Raw genomic sequence first — 21,204 nt, 5'->3', positions numbered from 1 at the left:
CTGATGCAATACAGTTTGTTCCTCGTGATCAGCCAATACAAATTTCTACCCCCAGTTCTTGGTACAATCATGTTTTCTTATTAAAAAATGGGAGTCGCAAAAGAAAGCATACTCCTCTGATATCCCACAATATGTAGCTTGCCAGCAAACCCAGTTATCCATCTAACATATAAAAGCGTGGATGCAATATTCTCCAGTCAGCAAGATAGAGAGATGAAGCAGAAACGTGGAATAAAAACATGAAGCAGGGAGAACAGTTGCCCTTTCACAGAAGCATGTTAAGCAGCATCCTGTTCATGCTAAGCAACACTAGGGCTCAAAATAACTGCAAGGCTTCCCTCCCTCAAGACATAATTTTACCCAAAATTACAAACTGAATACTCAGATCAAATCAAACACAGCACAAATTTGTCATTGTTTTCCATGTGCTGCTATGTAATTAAAACAACTTGATTTCTAATTACATGTTTTTTACATGAGAAGTGTAACTGGATTGTTTGTCTTGGTGAAATCGGACATTTGTGCTAACCATGACTAACTCCAGACAGTCACAAAGAGGTGACCCAAAGAGGGCAAAGAGAAACTGGACAACTGTGATCATTCCCAATGTCCAAGACAAATTACAAAAGTAAAAGATTTTACAGCAACAGGGATATGATCACATTGCTAGCCACGTCTTGAGTTGCAGACAACTCTGGAGGGTAATACCACAAAGACTGAGAAGCAGAGCAGCACAGCATCAGAAACAACTAACATCAGTAACCAGAGTCTCTGAAATCATTTCTGCATGAGCAAGGTATATCCCAGGCCCATTTCTCTGTCTGAGACTACGTGTTAGAATCCAAGTGGGTGAAATGTAAAGCCCAAAAGTCAATGCAAAGTCTAAATCAAGGGCTCAGGACAGATAATGGTATGGAACAGCCACAATTCAGTATTTAATCCGAAAATAAAGAAAAAAAACACATATTTTCATGTTTCACTCAGACAAGATACATCTTGCCTTACTTATTTTCAAATCCAGACAATTAATGTCTTATCTTTGAAATGAACGCATCCAAAAATCAAATTACGCAAATGGCCAGAAGTGAACATGCAGTGATTTCTTTCACAGTCTGAGAATATCTTCTGTTAAAAACCAATAGAATGCAATTTCATCTGTGGAACATGGAGATTCCTTAATAAGACACTTTTCCCAATTCTAACATATGTGCATTGTTCCACAAACGAAATTGCAATTCTCAAACTACCTCAAATAGAGCACTGGTAAATGATGATATTATCCAAGCAAACTCAGTGTCCAGAAGGGGGGGAAAAATACCTGTAATGTCAAAGAAAACGTGTCCAATGACAATTGCACCACTTTAGTCATGAAATGCATGACTCAGGATCAAAAGTTGACCTTGTAATTATTTCAAGCCCAGGCTTACTCAATCCTTCTTAAATTTGTGATCATTAAGTAGGTTCATCAAAAAAAAGTGAAAAAAAAATCAGTTTACACACTTCCATGAACAAGATCACACAGGATTTAAAAAAGCCACAGATTTAGCAGATGCAGGGGGGGTAGGGAGAAAAGCATGGTAGGTGGGTGTGGAGGGGGGGGGTAGGGGTAAGAAAATTCAAGCACGTATGGTTCCGGAGATAAACTGGTTTTTATTACCTTTCCCACATTTCTTTACTGCAGTTGACGGTGAGGGAGGAATCATAGGTTTTTTCAACAACTCAGCCGAACGATTTGACTCGCTCAGGAGGTAGTGCGACTTATATGTATAAGAACTGATAAGGGTTTCGGATTGGTCTTGCTCAATCAACCCTACATGAAACAAATAAAACACGTGAGGTGCAATGAAAAGACCCATGATTCCCTCCGAAAAAAAATCTGAAAAACATGAATTTAATCTTGAAGGTTTTTTTCCTCAAAAAAAGGGAAGAAAAATGCTCTAAAAAGACTGAACTAACGCATGCTCCATTTTAAGCTGATGCATCACAGAAACTGAAGGCGGGGGAAAGTTGTCTTACCTCTTGCACAGATAAAGCACCAGCTTACATTGACTTGGAGAGATGCGCGACTGCCTTTCTTCAAGCTGGAATGGTTGTTGCAGATGATGCTTTGGGATGAAAGGACAAGGCTGCCAGCTGCAATACAACTCTCCCCCGTGTGATAAGCCACAGGACACCGCAAACAGCGCAGCATGCGACCTGGCCATATTTAAAGAAAATACAATTCTTTTTCAAAAGGACTTGCCAATTGTTTGGTGACGTGGAAGAGCAATAAAACAACAAGTCTGTCCCGAGCAAACTTCAAACAGGTCATCACATTGCAAGCCTGTCAACAGATAGACTTCATGTCAAACACTGACTTTCAGTGTTTATTCATCAGCTAAATTTCACATCAAGTACATGCAATAGTAGACTTACAGGATTTCCAAAGTATGTTGTGCTTCTTATTTCCCCCAACTCAGAAATCATAGCCACATACTGGCAAGTTATTTAAATAGCCCTTTGATGGATGGGCTGAAGCACAGCGGGAGAAGGGGAAAAGCGAAAAGAGTCCATATGTGATCTTGCTTGCATCATGTATGGGCCACATGAACAACAATCTGGGTTGAGTGTCTTCTTCCTGACATCACTATCTCCTCGAACTAACCTTTATGTCAGAGGCCACTCTTGCAAATGTTGGCATATTTCAACTCCACTGTGAAGCCAGCTCAACCTCTGAAGCCCTTGGTACCGAACTAGCCTACCAACACTGGACCATCGTGACCAAACATCCAAATCCCCCTCTCTTCCTGACAGACCCTTCACTGCACCATCACCACCCCAACGCAGCACCCCAGTCGAACGTGACTTACTTGTCAACCCGTTCACCTGCTCCCTGATAACCAGTTCCATTCCTCCTCTAACTCCTCCCCTCCGATCCCCACCTCACCTTTTCCTAACTCACTTGCCACCCTCCTTCTACTCTCCTTTCTTATCCCTCCTTATTCCCTGCCCTCCAATTCTTCCCTTTCCTCTTGCCCGCTTTGCCCTCTTACCCTGTCTTCCCAGCCGTCTGCTCTCTCCCCTCCTTTACCCACTTCCCAAAGCCCCACTCTCCTCCCTTCCCCAGAGAAATTTGAAGCCCTCAACATGAACTACTTCAGCAAGTGATCAATCAGAAGACAATTCTTCACTGAGATGGCACCAGACCCCAAGTCACTTTTACAAAAATGATGCAGTTTACATTTACTGCTTGAATTACACTGGCTAGTTTTGTGGTCCAATAAGAACCATCCTTACTTGATTTGGAGCTGGCATCAGGCTGATATGCTCACCTTTCGTTGCTTTAGCCATTTCACAGTTGTCCACTAAACATGCCAAACAGCAGTGCAGGGGGCAACGGAAACCTTTTCCCTCAAACTGTGCAGAAGAATAACTTCTCAAACAGGATTCATGGTAAAATCTTCCACATGAGTTCACCGAACACCTTTTCACGACGTTGTCAGACAACTTGCAAGAAAAACAGGTGTGGTTTCCTGTGGGAGGACCAGCGTACCAGAATAGAGAAATATGTAAAATAGAAGAAAAATGCCTTGAAATATTCAGCAGGTCAGACAGCTTTCACTGACACAAACAAATGCTAGTATTTTGACAAATACTTCAAAACTGTACTTCGTATTACAGAAATATTGCAATTCTATAGTGTGGAATTCTAATAAGCTTCAATCCTTCTGACTGCAATGTCAACTTTGTAATGAAAAGTTACATGAACAATGACACTGGATAGTTTCTTCCCGAGCCACAAGACAAAATCAAAACCTCAAACTCAGCTCTGCTGAGGCAATTAGGGAGTTGGGAGAGGTGGGAGCAGAGGCTACGCCCTCAAGATCCCACAAATTTATTTTCGCAATATTTTCTCAAATCTTCAACATCTCGAACCAGCTGGTCATTGAGCAACTGGAAATGGACTGTGGTCAAATCACCTAGTGTTTAACATGTGGGCTTGTACAGGAAGGCAGCTGAAGAATGCATTCAACATTTGTCATTACCTGTAGTGCATTCCATGCATGTGAACTTCCCATTAGGTATCTCTGCCAATCTGAGACACTCCATGTGAAAGACTCTGCAGCACTCCCCTTCACAGGGCACGAGAGACTCGCCTGGTTTCTCACAGACCTGAGGCAGCAGATGGTCCAAAAACAAAAAAAAAGCAACTTCAGACAAATAACCGACATATAATTTATGATATTGTTGTTTTACTATTTTCTAACTAACAATGAAACCCATGCCCTACCTACATTCCACTGAAAGATCAAAACTTGCTTTGTTGAGTGTTTCATGGTGGGAAATACTTCAAATATCCCATGAATACTAAAGAATAGGGAGAGGAATTAACTGCCATCACCACCACCAGACAACTATTAGTACAAACTGCTGCGGCTCAAAGCAGCCAAGTCCCCTGGTCCTGACTGGTTACATCCTTGGGTCCCAGAAGTAATGGATGCATTGGCTGTAATTTTCCAAGAATCCTTGGATTCTGGAGGATTGGCAAACTGCCAATGTGTGACACCCCGATTCAACAAGGGAGGAAGGCAAAACGTGGGAACAATAGATTAATGAACCAATCATCTATTGTTGGAATCAACTGTTCAGGAAGCAATAGCAATATTTTTGGAAAATCATAATCTAATGGAGCAAAGTCAGCATGGCTTCAAGAAAGAGAAATCGTGTCCAATTTATTTGAGTTATGATTGAAGTGTCAACCAAAATGGACAGAAGGGAACCAGATGAATTTTATTTAGATTTCCAGAAGGCATTTGACAAGGTACCTCGTGAAAGGTTAACGCAATAAAATAGGAACCCACAGTGTTGGAGGGAGTTATAGTGGCCTGGGTACAGATTTTACTAATAGGCCAGAGATTGGGGATACAAGCCTCCATTTCAGGTTGGTGAACTATGACCAGTGGGACTCCACACGGATCAGTGTTTGATTGTTAACAATGTATACTGATGGTCAGGCAGCATCCGAGGAGCAGAAGAACCGACATTTCGGGCTCATTCCTCAAGAAGCGATTATGCCAGAAAAGTCGATTCTTCTGCTCCTCAGACGCTGCCTGGCCTGCTGTGTTTTTTCCGCACCACATTTTTCAACTCTGCTCTCCAGCATCTGCAGTCCTCAATTTCTCCTAATATATACTCCTGGCTTGGAAGAAGAAAGTGAACGTACTATTGGTAAATTTGCAGAAGACACAAGAACAAGTAGGAAGGTTGATGAAGGGTCTGATGAATAGTCACCAGATTCAGAACGTTAACTCTGCTTTCCCTGCACACATGCTGCAAAACATGCTGAGTTTCACCAGCAACTTTTGTTTTCATTTCAGATCCCCAGCATCCTCAGTTCTTCACTTTAGATTAGAGAGAGATATGATAGGTTAACTAAGTGAGCAAAAAAAAACGTAACTTGTGGGAAAATGTGAACTTGTTCATTTTCTTATCAGTTGACTGAAGAAAAGCTGCAGAAAGGGGCTTGATAGTATCTGTGCCACTACACAAAACACCACCTACATGGGGGCAGCATGGTCCCAGGAATGAAAAACTTAACATGAGGAACGTTTGAGGACTCTCGGTTTCTCCTTGATGGGGTTTAGAAGGATATTGGGAGGGATCTAATTGAAACATACAGAATACTGAATGGCCTGGACAGAGTAGATGTTGGGAAGATGTTTCCATTGGCATGAGAAATGAGGACCTGAGGGTACAGCGTTAGAGTAAAAGGGAAGACCTTTTGGAACAGAGATAAGGAGAAACTTCTTCAGCCAGAGAGTGGTGAATCTATGGAAATCAGAAGGCTGTGGAGGCCAGGTCATTGAGTATAGTTAAGACTGAGATAGATAGGTTCTTGAGTATCAAGGGGATCAAGGCTTACAGGAGGCAATGGGAGAATGGTGTTGAGAAACTTCTAAGCCATGATTGAATGGCAGAGCAGACTTGATGAGCTGAATGCCTGATTTCTACTCTTGCATCTGATGTAATCAGGAAGACTATTGGAATGCTGGCTCATGGGGTTTTGAGTATAAGAGTATGGTGGTCTTACTGCAACTGTACATGCACTCCTCAGACCACATCTGGAATAACTTCAACAGTTTTGATCCCCTCAAGGAAAATGTTATTTTGTTGGAGGCAGTTCAGAGAAGGTTTCCTTGGATGATTCCTGGTGCAGAGGGATTGCCATCAGAGCAAAGGCTCAACGGGATGGGACTTGACTCATTGGAGTTCAGAAAAATAAGAGATGATCTCAGTGAAACATGCAGGATTCTTAAGAGGTTTGACAGGGTGAGAGCCTCAGACCAGAGGGTAGAGTCTCACAAAAAAGGGGCATCAATTTAAGACCGAGGTGAGGAGGGACTTTCATCTCTCGGAGGGTGTGAAGTCCTCTGGAACTCCTTGCCACAGAGATCTGCAGGAGCAAAGTCCATGTGTAAATTCAAGCCTGAGATAGATGGATTCCTATTATGTTGGGATTCAAGGGTTCCGGGAAACCAGCAGCAAAGTGGACATGAGGAAGGTCCCATCAGCCCTGATTCAATTCAACAGAGGAACAGGCTCAAACGACTGAACAGCCTACGCCATTGTTTCTGGTCTTATAACATTGGATGATGGTAAAGTCATTTCATCATCACTTTCGGAATTTGTGTATAATGAAAAGGATTTAATGCTACAATGAACATAGTGCCAATGACTGCACACAAGTAATCTGTGGCATCACACACGCATGCAGACCCAAATCTCAGTAATGTAGGCTAGTCAACAGCTCTGTATTCGCAGATTCAAGAATGAAGGTAATCAGGGACTTGTTCTGATCAGCTAATCAGATACCAATGTATTGTTTTAATTGTCATCAAGTGACCACAATGACTGGCAAATGAATTTCAATGAAGTAGTCCCCAGTCATGGAGCAATGGTCAAGTTCTCCCCTGCACAGCTCTCACCTGACAAATATTATCCTTCTTTGATGTTCCACTGCCACGTCTGGACAAACACGAATCCATGGATGCTTCATCGGAGACATCTGTACCTGGAGGAACTGCGGGACTGTCAGCTCTCTTCTCCAAACCAACCTATAAAGTACAGAAGAGGTTAAAAACCTCACCTAGTCAACAGAATGCTCAGAAATCTAACTGAAGGTGACTGATGTTATGCAAACCAGCTTAGAGTGGGCCAGTACATCAGTTAGTCATCTGGAAAGTTAAGACGATCTATTCATCTTTATTGAAGTTCCATTTCAGGAGAACAGAACAACAGTCAGCTGTCACAACATAGAGATTCTGTGACCAACAGCCTAGACAACAGATTCAACATAAAATGAGCCAAACTGTTTCTCCAAGCAAGGCCTAATGGAATGCCAAGAAGCCAAGTCGATCACAGGTTAAGACCAAAGCCAAGACCTGTATTACACATCGAGCAATGGGAGAGTCATTGTGACTCAAACTCATTAAACAGTACTGAGCCACAATAATATAGAGAAGCGTTATCTCTATGTATCCCCCAGTTTCAACGAGACCCCTTGGCACTATGGAGTAATTATATCTTGGAAAGGAATGAGTGACCTGACCTCATCTTCTTGGGCACTGTGACCCTTTTCCTGTGACCCCACTAGCTGAAGTCAGAGAATGTTCTGCAAGGACTCAGAAGAGGGGATGTGAAGGAACACCTGGCAGCCATTCTGTCAGTGAAGACTCTTCCTGAAGCTCAGCTTCATACCAAAAAAACCCTAAGTGCTTTGGTGCCAGAGTGCAGTGAATTGAATCCAGCAGCCTACCCATGTTCACCAGAGCAGGTCATCCATGTGTTTTTCAGGCAGGCGAAAGTGAGGACTGCAGATGCTGGAGATAAGAATCACGAGTGTGGCACTGGAAAAGCACAGCCGCTCAGGCAGCATCCAAGGAGGAGATTCAACACTTCAAGCAAAAGCCCTTCATCTGGAAAGCCTGCTTTTCAGGCAATCAAGTTAGTGCAAACCTTCATTACGTAAGCACTGCTTCTTCAATTTGCCAGTGCTTTAACAAGAGTGTATTTGAACTACAGGCCTTTGTTTGTGTCATCAACTAAAAGCACACGAGTTAAACAAGAGCTACAAGATGGTCGTGCCAGTACGGTACAGTGTGTTAGGGCTCCTCAGCCCGTACACTCCAGGCTGGCCACATTTTCTGTCTCTCTCTCTTTTCTTTTCTGTCATTTTCTGATGTCATGATGAAGCCAGAAGGTCATTGGCAGCCACAATGGCAGTGCCCAGACTTTGGTGGGTCATTAGCTGCGGGGGAACTCTAGTCCGGAGTGGATCTGTAGTAGGTCCGCTGAGACCAGGTCAGCAGCAACTGGTGAGGTGGGGGAGGCCCAGTACGGACTGCTTGAAAGACTGGGATCCTTAAGTCTTTATTTGTTTATTTTCTAAATTATTGGTAAGATTTTGTACCTGGGTACCTTGTACCAAAAATGGAACTTGGAACATTACAGCGCAGTACAGGCCCTCCGGCCCTCGATATTGCGCCAATCTGCAAAACTAATCTGAAGCCCACCTTATCAACTATTCCATTTTCACCCACATGTCTATCCAATAACATTTAAAATGCCAGTAAAGTTAGCATGTCTACTACTGTTGCAGGCAGGTCATTCCACACCACTGCTACTTTGAGTAAAGTAATTACCTCTGACATCTGTCCTATATCTATCATCCCTCAATTCAAAGCTATGTTCCCTCGTGCTAGTCATCACAATTATCTTCTATGTTTCAATTAAGTAACCTCTCAACCTTCTCTCAAACAAATACTCAAGTCCCTCAACCTTTCCTCCTCAGACCTTCTTTCCATACCAGGCAACATCCTGGTCAATCTCCTCTCAATCTTTCCAAAGCTTCCACATCCTTCCTATGATGTGGTGACCAGAACTCCAAGTGCAGCCTCACCAGAGTTTTGTACAGCTGCAGCATAACCTCTAGCAATAAAAATTAACCCACTTTATGCATTCTTAACAGCCTTATCAACCTGGGTGGCAACTTTAAGGATCCATGCACATGGACACTGGGATCTGCCTGCTCATCCACACTACTAAGAATCTTACCATTTACCCAGTACTCTGCATTCCTGTTACTCCTTCCAAGGTGAATCACCTCACACTTTTCTGCATTAAACTCCAATTGCCACCTCTTAGCCCAGCTTTGCAGCTTATCTATGTCCCTCTGTAACCCACACTATTTTTCAACACTATCCACACCGACCTCCGTGTCATCCGTAAATGTACTGACCCATCCTTCTCCGCCCTCATCTTGGTAATTTGGCAAAATTACAAACAGCAATGGCCCTAAAACAGATCTGTGTAGTACACCACTTTGAACTGAATTCCAGGATAAACATTTCACATCAACCACCATCTTCTTTCAGCTAGCCAATTTCTGATCAAAACTACTAAATCACCCACAATCCAATGCGTCCACATTTTGTGCAATAGCCAACCATGGGGAACTTGATCAAATGCCTTCCTGACATCCATATACACCATATCAACCGCTTCACCCTCATCCCCCTGTTTGGTCATCTTCTCAAAAAACTCAGTAAATGTTGGTGAGGCACAACCTAGTCTTCACAAAACCATGTTGACTATCCCAAATCAACTTATTCCTTTCTAGATGATTATAAATCCTATTTCTTATAACCTTTTCCAACCCTTTACTCACATCCAAAGTGAGGCTCACTCATCAATAATTACTTGATCAAGGGAACATCTGCTCTCCTCCAACCTTCTGGCACTATTCCTATAAAACAATGACGACAAGGATCAAAGCCAAAGGCTCAGCAATCTCCTCCTTGGCTTCCCAGAGAATCCCAGATAAATCCAATTTGGCCCAGGGGACTTACCGATTTTCACACTTTCCAGAATTGCTAACACCTCCTCGTAAACCTCAATCCCATCTCGTCCAACAGACCAGTATCTCAGTATTCTCCTCAAAACATTGCCGCTTTGTGTGAATACTGATGCAAAATATTCACTTAGCACTTCCCTCCTCTGACACCTTGCACAACTTCTCACGACTACCCTTGATTAGCCCTAATCTTTCTCTGGTTTATTCTTGATATACTGATAGAAAGCCTTAGGGTTTTCCTTGATACTATCCGCAAACAACTTCTCATGTCCCCTCTTGGCTCCTCTTCGCGCCGTCTTTAGATCATGCAAAGAACTGGAATACTGAACTTTTTAAAAATTTTTCAAATTTATTCCTGAGATCCTGCCCCTAAGTACCTTCGTATCGAAGATGACGCCAGAAGTGGCGACAGGTGAGTACATGTGACAATACCCGAAGATTCGGTGTCAACCGGTGAAGCTACCAAACATGACTACTTGCATGGCAAGCAGCAAACAGCATAAGCAGCAACTGACAGACAGAACTAAAAGATCACACAACAACCGATCAGATCGGAGCTCTGCAGTCCTGCTTCACCCTGTTGTGAACCAAAGTGGACAATTAAACAACTCACTGGAGGAGGGGGGTCCAGAAATGTCCCCATCCTCAATGACGGAGGAGCCCACCACATCAGTACCAAAGATCAGGCTAAAGCTTTCACAGGAATTGTCAGCGAGATGTGCCAAGTGGATAATCCCTTTCAGCCTCTTCCAATGGTTCCCTGTTCACAGATGCAGCTCTTCAGCCAATTCCATTCACTCCACCTGATATCAAGCAACGGTTGGAGACACTGAATATTGCAAAGGCGAAAGGCTCTGACAACATTCCAGCAATAGCCCTTGAGACTTGTGCTCCAGAACGTACCGTAGCCCTCGCCAATTTGTTCCTGTACAGTTACAACTTTGGCATCTACCTGACAACATGGAAAATTGCCCAGCTATGTCTTGTACACAGAGAACAGGACAAATCCAACCCAGCCAATTACTGCCCCGTCAGTTTCCTGTCGATCATCAGTCAACTGATGCAAAGCGTCATCACAGTGCTGTCCAACAATCTGCTCAGTGATACCCAGTTTGGGTTCCACCAGGGCCAGTCAGCTCCTGAGCTCATTACAACCTCAGCCCAAACATGGAGAAAACAGCTGAACTCCAAAAGGTGAGAATGAAAGTGACAGCCCTTGATATCAAGTGGGTAAAAACAATGACTGCAGATGCTGGATTAGTGGTGCTGGAAGAACACAGCAGTTCAGGCAGCATCCGAGGAGCAGGAGGATCAACATTTTGGGCATAAGCCCTTCACTCCTGATGGAGGAATATTGATTCCTGAAACTTCGATTCTCCTGCTCCTCGGATGCTGCCTGAAGGCTGTGTTTATCCACTGCCATACTTTTCCACTCTGATCTCCAGCATCTGCAGTCCTCACTTTCTCCTAGCCTTTGACAGCAAGGCCACATCTGACTGGGTGTGGCATCAACAAGTCCTAGCAAACTGGAATTAATGGGAATCAGGGGGCAGACTCTCCACTGGTTCAAGTCATATCTGACATAGGAAGTTGGTCACGGTTGTTGGAGCTCTGTCATCTCAGGTTCACACCATCTCTGAAAGAGTTCCTGGGCACAACTGTTTTCAGCTCCTTCAACAATGACATTCCCTCCATGTGAGGTCAGACATGGAGACGTTTCACAATATCTTGACAATGTTCAGCACCATTTACAACTCCTCAGATACTAAAACAGTCCCTGCTTAAATGCAACAAGATCCAGACAATATTCAGGACAAGTGGTATTTAAAATTCATGCCATACAAATGCCAGGCAAAGCCAGTCTCCAATAAAAAAAATCTAACTATTGTCCCTTGATGTTCAACAGTATTACCATCTCTGAACCTCCCATTGTCAACATTTTTGCTGTCACTGTTGACCCAAACCTCAACTGGACTCGTCACATAAATATAGCAGCAACAAGAGCAGCTCAGAGGCACGGAACACTGCAGTGAGTAACTCACCTCCTGACTCCCCAAAGCCTGTCCACCATCTACAAGGCACAAGTCAGCAGTGGGATGGAATATTCCCCATTTTCCTCGATGAGTGCAGCCCCAACAACACTCAAGAAGCTCAACACCATCAAGGACAAAGCAGTCCACTGGATTGGCCCCACAGCCCACTCCCCCCACCATTGTCACTCAGTAGCAGCACTGTGTACCCTCTGCAAGACACCCTACAGAAATTCCCCCAAGATCCTTAGAGAGCATTTCCCAAACCTACAACCACTTCCATCAAGAAGGACAAGGGCAGCAGATACATGGGAACCGCCTGCAAGTTTCCCTCCAAGCCACACACTCCCCTGATGGAAATATATCACCATTCCCTAACTGGTCCTGGGTCAAAATCCTGGAATTCTCACTTCAAGGGCATTGTGAGTCTACCTTCAGCACATGGACTGCAGAGGTTCATGAAGGCAGCTCACCACCACATCCACAAGGGCAACTTCAGGACAGGCAATAACTGCTGGCCAGTCCACATCCCATCAGTGAATTGAAAAAAATATTTAAAAGCCTCCAAAGACAGGAATGCTTTCGCCATTAAAGTATTTGAAGACAATGGCTTTGATATCTTGTGCACAACTTCAGAGCCCTGATGGCCTCAGGATTTTTATCCTTAAGTCAAACCTTTCTTCTGCATGTTTTGGAGGCGTCGGTATTAAACTGGGGTGTACAAAGTTAAATGTCACACAACACTAGGTTATAGTCCAACAGGCTTCTTTGGAAGCACTAGCTTTCGGAGCGACACTCCTTCAGCACTCCGAAAGCTAGTGCTTCCAAAGAAGCCTGTTGGACTAGAACTGGTGTTGTGTGATTTTTAACTTTTCTTTTGCAAGCTGTTCTGAACTGACAAAACATGGGCCACAAGGTGGCACCAAATCTAGCCTCGAAAGCAGTCAGAAAATGTGGAAGATGCAGAAACTCTGACAACCATTTAACAACCAAGAGTTCGACTTCTTTCTTCAGTTGAATTCCCACAATCCCAGGCAATGCAAGAGGCCAACAACAGCATGGTATCCTCCACCGTGCATGGTTTTGTGGCAGCTTTTGTGCCACATCAGTGTGAAGGATTGTGACATCAACAATGCAAGTGAAGTTTTCCACTCAATGTCAAACTCCTGTACTCTGAGAATTCGGGAAACAAAAGAGTTAGGAGAGAGAAAATAAACCAAGGAAAATGTAAAAAGTTGTAATTAAAATAAAACAAGAGAACAAAATGCTGGAGGACTAACAGTGCACATGCAGAATAGTTAATGTTAAGTACCTGAAAGGTTGATGCAGTATTTATAGTGTCATGGAGTCACAGAGATGTACAATACAGAAAGACACTATTTTGTCAAAACCATTATTACAATTTCAACAGCAAGCTTCATTTGAGTGAACTGCAAACATACAGATCCTTCACACCATTCAGTGTATGTGAATGGCAACCGAAGAAAGCAATGGTGACAAAGGCAGGCAACCTTTGCAACAGTAACTTTTCAATGACCCAATCTGAATCAAGCACACACCATTTCGATTAAAGCTGCTGTCACACTTGCACTTAAAACTCAGCAGATATTTTGACAGCATTTCTTTTGGCCCAATTGTGGGACTTGTGAAAGGCAAAAGAAAAATGGAAAGAAGATGCCATCATCATTCTTTCCTTGTTGATTACATCACTCCACATCCTGCCCACAGCCCAAGACCTACACTCCGTTGTAAACCCACAAAGACAAAAGACTCAGATCAAATGAATCGACTCATTCACCAAGTTTCAAACTTACACTCGCGCTAATTAAAACCCTTAGGCAGGGACAGTTTTCCGATATCGCTGCCAACTTTTTTTGCTCCAATTGCATACATTTGCTTTATGAACACAAAAAAGCCAAGTATCATTACAGCATGGTTTTAACCAGTTCATCGATGGATGATCCAAATAACACATCCTATTTGGACTTCTAATAGATCGTAATCAAGCTTGAACTGGTGGGCAGTGTTGGTGCCAAGTATTACAATCCAACATGAGACCACTAAAATATATGGTACACTTCAATGAAAAGTCTGCAACTTTCATGTATCAAGTACATCAGAGGAGAGACATTGGAAACTTATGAAGGAAATAAGACCACAAGATTTCACAGTTTTTAAGAAACAGCAATAAACTTGATGAGTCGCTGTTAGGACAGGAGTACCACCTACAACACATGCACATCTTTTTCCAACATGTGTAAAAAGACTTGTGGTAAATATGGTTAAATAGGCTGTGATCAAATACTCTACTGTGCACATTAAAAAGGTAAAATAATCAAAGTTAAAAATCACACAACACCAGGTTATAGTCCAACAGGTTTAATTGGAAGCACACTAGCTTTCGGAGCAACGCTCCTTCATCTGATCACCTGATGAAGGAGCATCGCTCCGAAAGCTAGTGTGCCTCCAATTAAACCTGCTGGACTATAACCAGTTGTGTGATTTTTAACTTTGTACACCCCAGTCCGACACCAGCATCTCCAAATCATAAAATAATCAAGACACTTGTTAGTTTCTCTGACTTCTCAATCAGTTTTTAACTGTCATTCAGTTGCCTTGCCAGCAATACATTCAAACATGGAATGTACATCTGCATCTCCTGATCACAGATTGACTTGACCGACTGCCTTCAGCAATTAGCCATGACCTACTGAAACCGTGACATGCTGAATCATTCGCAATAGGCCGAGCCTCCATTGCTCAGCAGAGGTGAATGCAGCCTTCTCACAAAGTCTTGGCACTGCAAGTACTTGACATGTTACAATTCACAGATTGCTGGCAGCCCAGGACAACTGGAAACAACAGGAAGAAATGGCTGTCAGCAAAACAGTCATTGAATTAGCAATCCAGAGGCTCAGACTAAGTGAGGCCATGGTTTAAAAACGAATCATCACAATCCGTGGAATTTCAATAGACAAAACAAAGAAAATAGAGTGGGCCTCTCAGCCCATCAAGCCTGCTCCTGGGTGAGCAAACATTTTAATTCCGTTTTACCTATCGCATCCCTGTGACCCTCCACACTTGATCAGAAATCTATCCCTCTCTAACTAAAACATACTGCAAGATTGAGTATCCACAGCACTCTGATGCAAAGGCCGACCAGACCTCCCAGTTACCACCCATTTTAATTCCCCTTCCCACTCCCTTTCTGACACGACCATCCTTGGCCTCCTCCATTGCCACAACAAACCTAACTGCGAATTGTCCATCTTCTGCCTGGACAGCCTATAACCTGGTGGACTCAACATTGAGTTCTCCAATTTCCAATAACCTCCCTTCCCTTCCCCCAACTCCCTTCCCAGTCCCTCACGCTCCTTCCTGCCACCAACCAGAGTCATTCCTCCCATTGACCAACAGGATCATATCCTCGACCTGTCTTCACTGATCCCCACTTCACCACCCTGCTCCCACCACTCCCTTTATTTGCAGCTCCATCTACAACCACCCCCAGTCCTGAAGAAGGGTTACACTCGCAACATTGACTTCTCCATCTCCTGATGGTGCCTGGCTTACGGTTACTTTGAACAGTTTATTCTTGCATATCTCAACAATTTGACCCAGGAAACTAGTTACCGATGGGTGGCTCAATCTTGTCTCAATGACAATTCACTAGTTAACAACTACATGAAAATGTCTCAGGGTGTTTCACAGAACAGATGTAAAGCAAAATCTGACACCATGGTATAAAAGGAAATGTCAGGGCAGATCAGCAAAACCTTCAGCAAAGTAATAAACGATGTAGATTTTGAGGAGTGATTTAAAGGTAAACAGAGCAGGGAAATTAAGTGGTCAAATGTGGGCACTTCAGAGTTGAGGGCCTTGGTGAGACATTAACTGTAAAGAAACTGACATCCAGGATGCTTAAGATGTCCAACTAGAGCAGTACAGATACTTTGGGAGGTCGGAGGAAATTACATACATACAGACCAATGCTTTTTTCAAATACTATTCCTTGTTTAGAGTGTTGATCTGAGCTTCTCAAAGAGGTGACTTGTTGTCTATTATTAGTTTTGCTCCCACCATGCTCCTACCTCATTCAGCAATCCTCTGGCATCAGAATCATTGATTTCTCTGCAACCTGGACTTGTCATCTCCACATCTGTAGACGCCCGGCTACGTTTTTTCAATGGCTTGCACGAATCTGAAAGTTCGCTGGCACCTAAAAGCAAAACAGGGAGGCTGTTTGGCTTCAGTCTTTTCACAGGACATTCTGTTACTCAGCAAAATGAAAGCAGACCCAAGTCACGAAACAAAGCAATTCATGGTTGCAAGATGCCTCAAAAATACTTATGGCAAATGCTCAGCTTCAAGGATCACAACAGTATAACATGTGGCTGGACGGATCTTACCTGGCAGAGTTGAACTCATTGTTCCATGCGCATGGGGTAATGATGTTCCTCTCTGTGGGCCAGTCATCTCAGTTGTTGGAACAGTTTCCACCTGCGAACCAAAACACAAGTCGTAAATCCAAATGAACAGTGAATCCAAAGATGAATAACTCTATGTTGGCTGTGGTACGAGGGCACACTTCACTCATTCCAGGTTCTTCCAGTTACTATATCTGTGAACTCTGTAAGACTCTTATTGGAATTCAGATAATCACAGTGACAGCAACACTACTGTGTTCACACAAATCTACTGGATTTCTGAATTAACTATTTTTTCATCCACTGCTTCTCCTTTCAAATGGAATAGCATTTCTAAAGTGAGTTGTAAAATAAACATACATGGCTTATTTCACAATAAGGTGATTAAATTAATTTAGTGAATCTCTAGTCTTTGGTCAAATTCCCTGGCCTCTGCTAAAAGAGCATGGACTAAAATATAATTTTTCTCTCCACAACAGTGACTTTAAGTCATGTGCAGTTTACTCATTATTCTTTCATGTATTAGTATTGTTTCACAGTTGTACTGATGGGATGGTTTTCTTCAACTCCTGGACATCCACTATTCTGTTTCCTATTCTTTATACATACAAAAAGAAAGGAGGATGAATTTTTAAACCTTGGAAGTAAAATCTATTATTAGTTTTTTTTAATTAAATATTGTCTTCATGTCACTTAACTTTTCAAATAAAAACTGAAAACCCTATTTGTCTCCCTTTTCCTTTATGTTAAAGGGTGTGACAGCAGATGACAGAGGAATTTCACTTCACATCAGTTCAAATTTTTTTGTGAAAGTGAAGCTCAATTCTGTAACAACTTGAGCTCCTCATGGGCATTTAATGCTGATCCAGTACCCCAAGCCGAGCAGGCTGAAAAACAGTGCTCCTAACAAGGAGTCATTTGTCTCTCTGGGTCATGCATAATCTTAACATTGTCATAATTTACCTGGGGAGCTCAAGTAACATGCATTCAGCTGCTGTCCTGGATTGTGCATTTCATGATCTACCATTCTGAGTAGGAGTTGGATTGGATCATTCACTGAAAATGCATGATTTAAACACAGACAGCAATCGACCCAAGATTTGCGTAAAGCTACACTGGTAGACACAAATCCTGGAAAATCCACCACAACAATTAACAGCAGACACAAAAACATTCTGGTTTTGTCTTTATATTCAATACATTGGAGTCAATGAACAAATAAAACCCCTTTTTCAATCAAGCAAGGAACAGGAACAGGGAATTTTGCCAAGGAAAGCCTGGTCATGGAAGAATAAAAAGATTGTGAAGTTGAGTGGATTAAGAGAAAGTGTCTTGGATGAAGATAGTGTAGTATTGCTGAATTTGGAGGAGCCATAACTTATGAGATGGGAGGAAGATGTGACAAAGGGACCTGATGAATTCAACTGATTAAACTACAAAATTGGTATTCCAACTGGAGAAGTGAGAGGTCACTCGCATTGAATCCAATCAACAAAAATCCTACCATTCAAGGAGTGAGAGACTTAGAGTTATAGAACAATAACATCATTCTGACTTCAATGTGTACAAACTAACAGGTATGACGTGGTTGCATAGGAAACCAAGAACAATTTGGAAGGAGAATGAACTGCAGTGTCAAAAAGCTTAAAATTCACAAGTGACTAAGGGAAATGTATACCAAAATAATATAGACAGATTCAGTAGAATAACATCAAGAACCAGACGACAGAACCCAGTACAAGGAAAGGAAAAAGTGAGGATTGCAGATGCTGAAAAGTCACAGTTGATAAAGCATGGCACAGGACAAAACACAGCAGGTCAGGCGGTATCCAAGGAGCACGAGAGAGTCAACATTTCGGGCAGTCCTTCTTCAGGCCTGGGGAGGGGGAACAAGGCCGAGAGATAAATTGTGTGTTGGAGTGGGGCTAGGGGAAAGGTAGGTGGGATGGCAATAGGTGGGCGAAGGTCGGAACGATGTTGATAAGTCAGAGCGGAGGGTGGAGCGGAAAGGTGGCAGGGAAGAAGGGCAGGTACATCTGCCCTCTTGATGACCTGAGTCGGAGGGTTAGATGTAGGATGTGGTGGGGGGAGAGGAGATTTGAAAACTGGTGAATTCAATGTTTATACTGTGTGGTTGTAGGCTCCTGAGGCTGAAGGTGTGGCGTTCCTCTTCCAGTTTTCAGGGGAAAACAAACACCCGCAAATTGGAGGAGGAATGCCTCATCTTCCATCTGGGGAGCCTCCAACCACATGGCATCAACATGGAATTCACCAATTTCCAAATCTCCCCTCCACCACATCTCAGATCCAACTCTGACTCAGATCCACCTTCTTGACCTACCTGTCCATCTTCCTTCCCACCTATCCACTCAACACTTCCCACTGACATATCAACATCACTTCTGACCTTCGCCCACCTACCTTTCCCCGAGCACACCCCTACACCACCCAATTTAACCTTACAGGCCTGTTCCCCCTGCCCAGTCTTGAAGAAGGATTATGTCCAATACATTGATTCTCTCTTGCTCCTCAGATACTACCTGACCTGCTGTGCTTTTTCCAGCACCATGCTTTACCAACTCTTCGGTGCAAGTAAGGCCAAACTAATAATTTTTCTACTTGTGCATTTCCATAGCTTATTAACGATCCAACAGCCATATTAAACTTAAAAGCATATTCGACAAAATTGATCAAGTTGAGCTACTCCTTTTTATTGGAACCAAAGGGCATAAAATTAGAGCTGGGAAATTGAACACAAGATCACAAGTTTCACATAAATGCCAGTGCGAATTTTATTCCTTTACTCCTCCTCAAATGAGATAGTGTTGGACTTTAGGTCTTTGAGGTTTTCAAGAATAACGTTCACAGATTTTCATCAGCGAAGTGCAAGTGGGGCCATGGATCAAAGAGAAGGAAATGGAGTTGAGGGACAGATAAGCGGGTGACTTAATTGAATGATAGAATTGAGTCAAGGGGATGAATGGACTACTTCTGTTCCCTTGGTCTTCCCTGACTCCCCCAATAACCAAACCTCCATGGTACCAGGATGTACCTGTTCTTTTCGCATTTTCTTTTTCGGTACAACTTCAGTAACTTTCTCCGATTCAGAGCGACTTCGAACTGATCTTCTTTGTTGTTTCCTTTCTGAAGGATGCGAAAGACAATTTTAAACCGAAAAAAAAAACAGAAACATGAAAGGAAATATCAAAAGGCACTGAATGCATCAGGGAGAAATTAGCTGGATCTGGGATCCTTAATGGCTGACGCAGAAGGAAGCCCCACTTTTATTAAAATGCTCAGACTGTTCTTGCCTCACCTCCCCCATCTTTATCAAGCTGTCTAATAACTTGTTCGCTCTCTTTACCACCCTCCCCCCACCTTAAATAAATATTAGACACCAACAGTTAAATTAAATAATCACGAGACTGAGCAGCAAACAAAAACTTCTTTTACAAAAACTCTCAAATCAAGGTTCACAAAGAGCAGGAAAAGGCCTGACTTGGATCAGCCCCAAACTTTCTCACAAAGTTCAGAATGGAATTTTATCAGTTGGCTTCATTCCGTAATCCAAGAGTTGCCTGGCCAAAACTTGTGGCATAACAATGTGAAAACCTTCAAGCTGCTGCATTTATGCTCACATTTCCCAGTGTAGCCAATCTGCAAAATCAACAACGTTATGGAGTCATGCCTGCAATGACTCCATATCAGCACAAGCAGGCACAGAATACATGCAAACATACAGATGAAAGTCAGTTATTCTGCATGTGCCATCCAGTTAACTTGCACAGACAGTTCAGGAGATCAGAAAGCAAGTCAAGTGTCAGCCTGCATTCCAGAGGAACATGAAGTGGAAAGAATGCAAGACCTTTTCATGAAGGGGACCAAGACAATTGTTTACCTGAGGAAATCAGGTGTGCTTCTCCACGCACAGAGAACTGAACCTCTGCTTCTCGCTTCTCACTTCGCAGACTGAGAGGGGTGATGAGAACTTCCTTAACTTCTCTTTGCGATGGCTCTGCCTTAATACTTGCTCCCTTCTAGGAATAAAACAATTTCATTAGCCACACAAAATCAATATCAACTAGCTGCCAGTTTTAGCGCCCTGAGGTGCCCCAAACCCAAAAGGAAGTCAAGAGTAAGATTGAAACAAAGACTTTTTTATTGATGGGAATAAATAGCAGGGTGAAAATTAAATTCTTTTCAATGTGCTGGTCACAAAAATTGCAAAGTATTACTTATTTCAAAGCAATCCAGAGCCACTTGCAATTTTGACAAACTACAAGTTGATAAAAATAATTATCTACCTTGCAGTTGATCTCCTTAGGACATTTTATTCAGAGAAAACCTAACTTCTTCAAGAAACACATGCCGAGAACCATAGATGCCTTTTTTTTGTGTTTGTATTGGTAAATTAAACATGAAGCCAGGTATAAAACTGAAATCACAAATGGCATGTTTTCAACCAAATGAGATGGGGAATGGAAGATGTCGGATAGCAAATACTTTTTAATCCACAGACCTGGTTTAATTTAACTTGGATACAGTCATATATTTAAAGCTTCAATGGTACATTTCTTCACCCTCTCTCAACTAAACAATCTCACCCGAAATCTCTCATTTTACTGTCTTGTCCCCTTGTTGACTTTCAATTTTCTTCCAGCCAAGATGGAATTCTCTGCTGCCATTTCCAATCAGCTAAACTGGAGAATTGATTTTAGTTTGGACGATCCGGACATTAGTCTGACTGAAAGTATGCCAAGTGTCAAGTCTTCGCGTTTGGAATATTTCCGAAAGAGTCAAGTACACTTTACAAACATTCCAAAACAACTGAAAACACTCATGATTTTTAAAAGCA

At 42.7% G+C, this 21,204-nt stretch overlaps 1 protein-coding gene across 4 annotated transcripts in view; it reads right to left on the bottom strand.

Moving 5' to 3' along the window:
* nsd3 (nuclear receptor binding SET domain protein 3) overlaps nt 1-21,204 on the bottom strand; it is a 132,125-nt gene that overhangs the window by 41,415 nt on the left and 69,506 nt on the right. For 3 of the 4 annotated variants that reach the window (XM_060856664.1, XM_060856663.1, XM_060856665.1), the window contains exons 6-14: nt 20,248-20,386; nt 19,402-19,493; nt 16,332-16,422; nt 16,014-16,141; nt 6,966-7,094; nt 4,026-4,152; nt 3,312-3,512; nt 2,017-2,196; nt 1,658-1,810 (exon numbers count right to left, since the gene is read on the bottom strand). In XM_060856664.1, coding sequence (XP_060712647.1) covers nt 1,658-1,810; nt 2,017-2,196; nt 3,312-3,512; nt 4,026-4,152; nt 6,966-7,094; nt 16,014-16,141; nt 16,332-16,422; nt 19,402-19,493; nt 20,248-20,386 — 1,240 coding nt within the window. The remainder of the gene's footprint in view (nt 1-1,657; nt 1,811-2,016; nt 2,197-3,311; nt 3,513-4,025; nt 4,153-6,965; nt 7,095-16,013; nt 16,142-16,331; nt 16,423-19,401; nt 19,494-20,247; nt 20,387-21,204) is intronic. The other variant, XM_060856666.1, reaches the window with a different exon arrangement.

Source organism: Hemiscyllium ocellatum, chromosome 48, assembly GCF_020745735.1.
Source record: "Hemiscyllium ocellatum isolate sHemOce1 chromosome 48, sHemOce1.pat.X.cur, whole genome shotgun sequence".
Lineage (NCBI taxonomy): Eukaryota > Metazoa > Chordata > Chondrichthyes > Orectolobiformes > Hemiscylliidae > Hemiscyllium > Hemiscyllium ocellatum.
The sequence above is the reverse complement of the archived record's forward strand: the minus strand, read 5'-3'. Positions and strand labels throughout refer to the sequence as shown.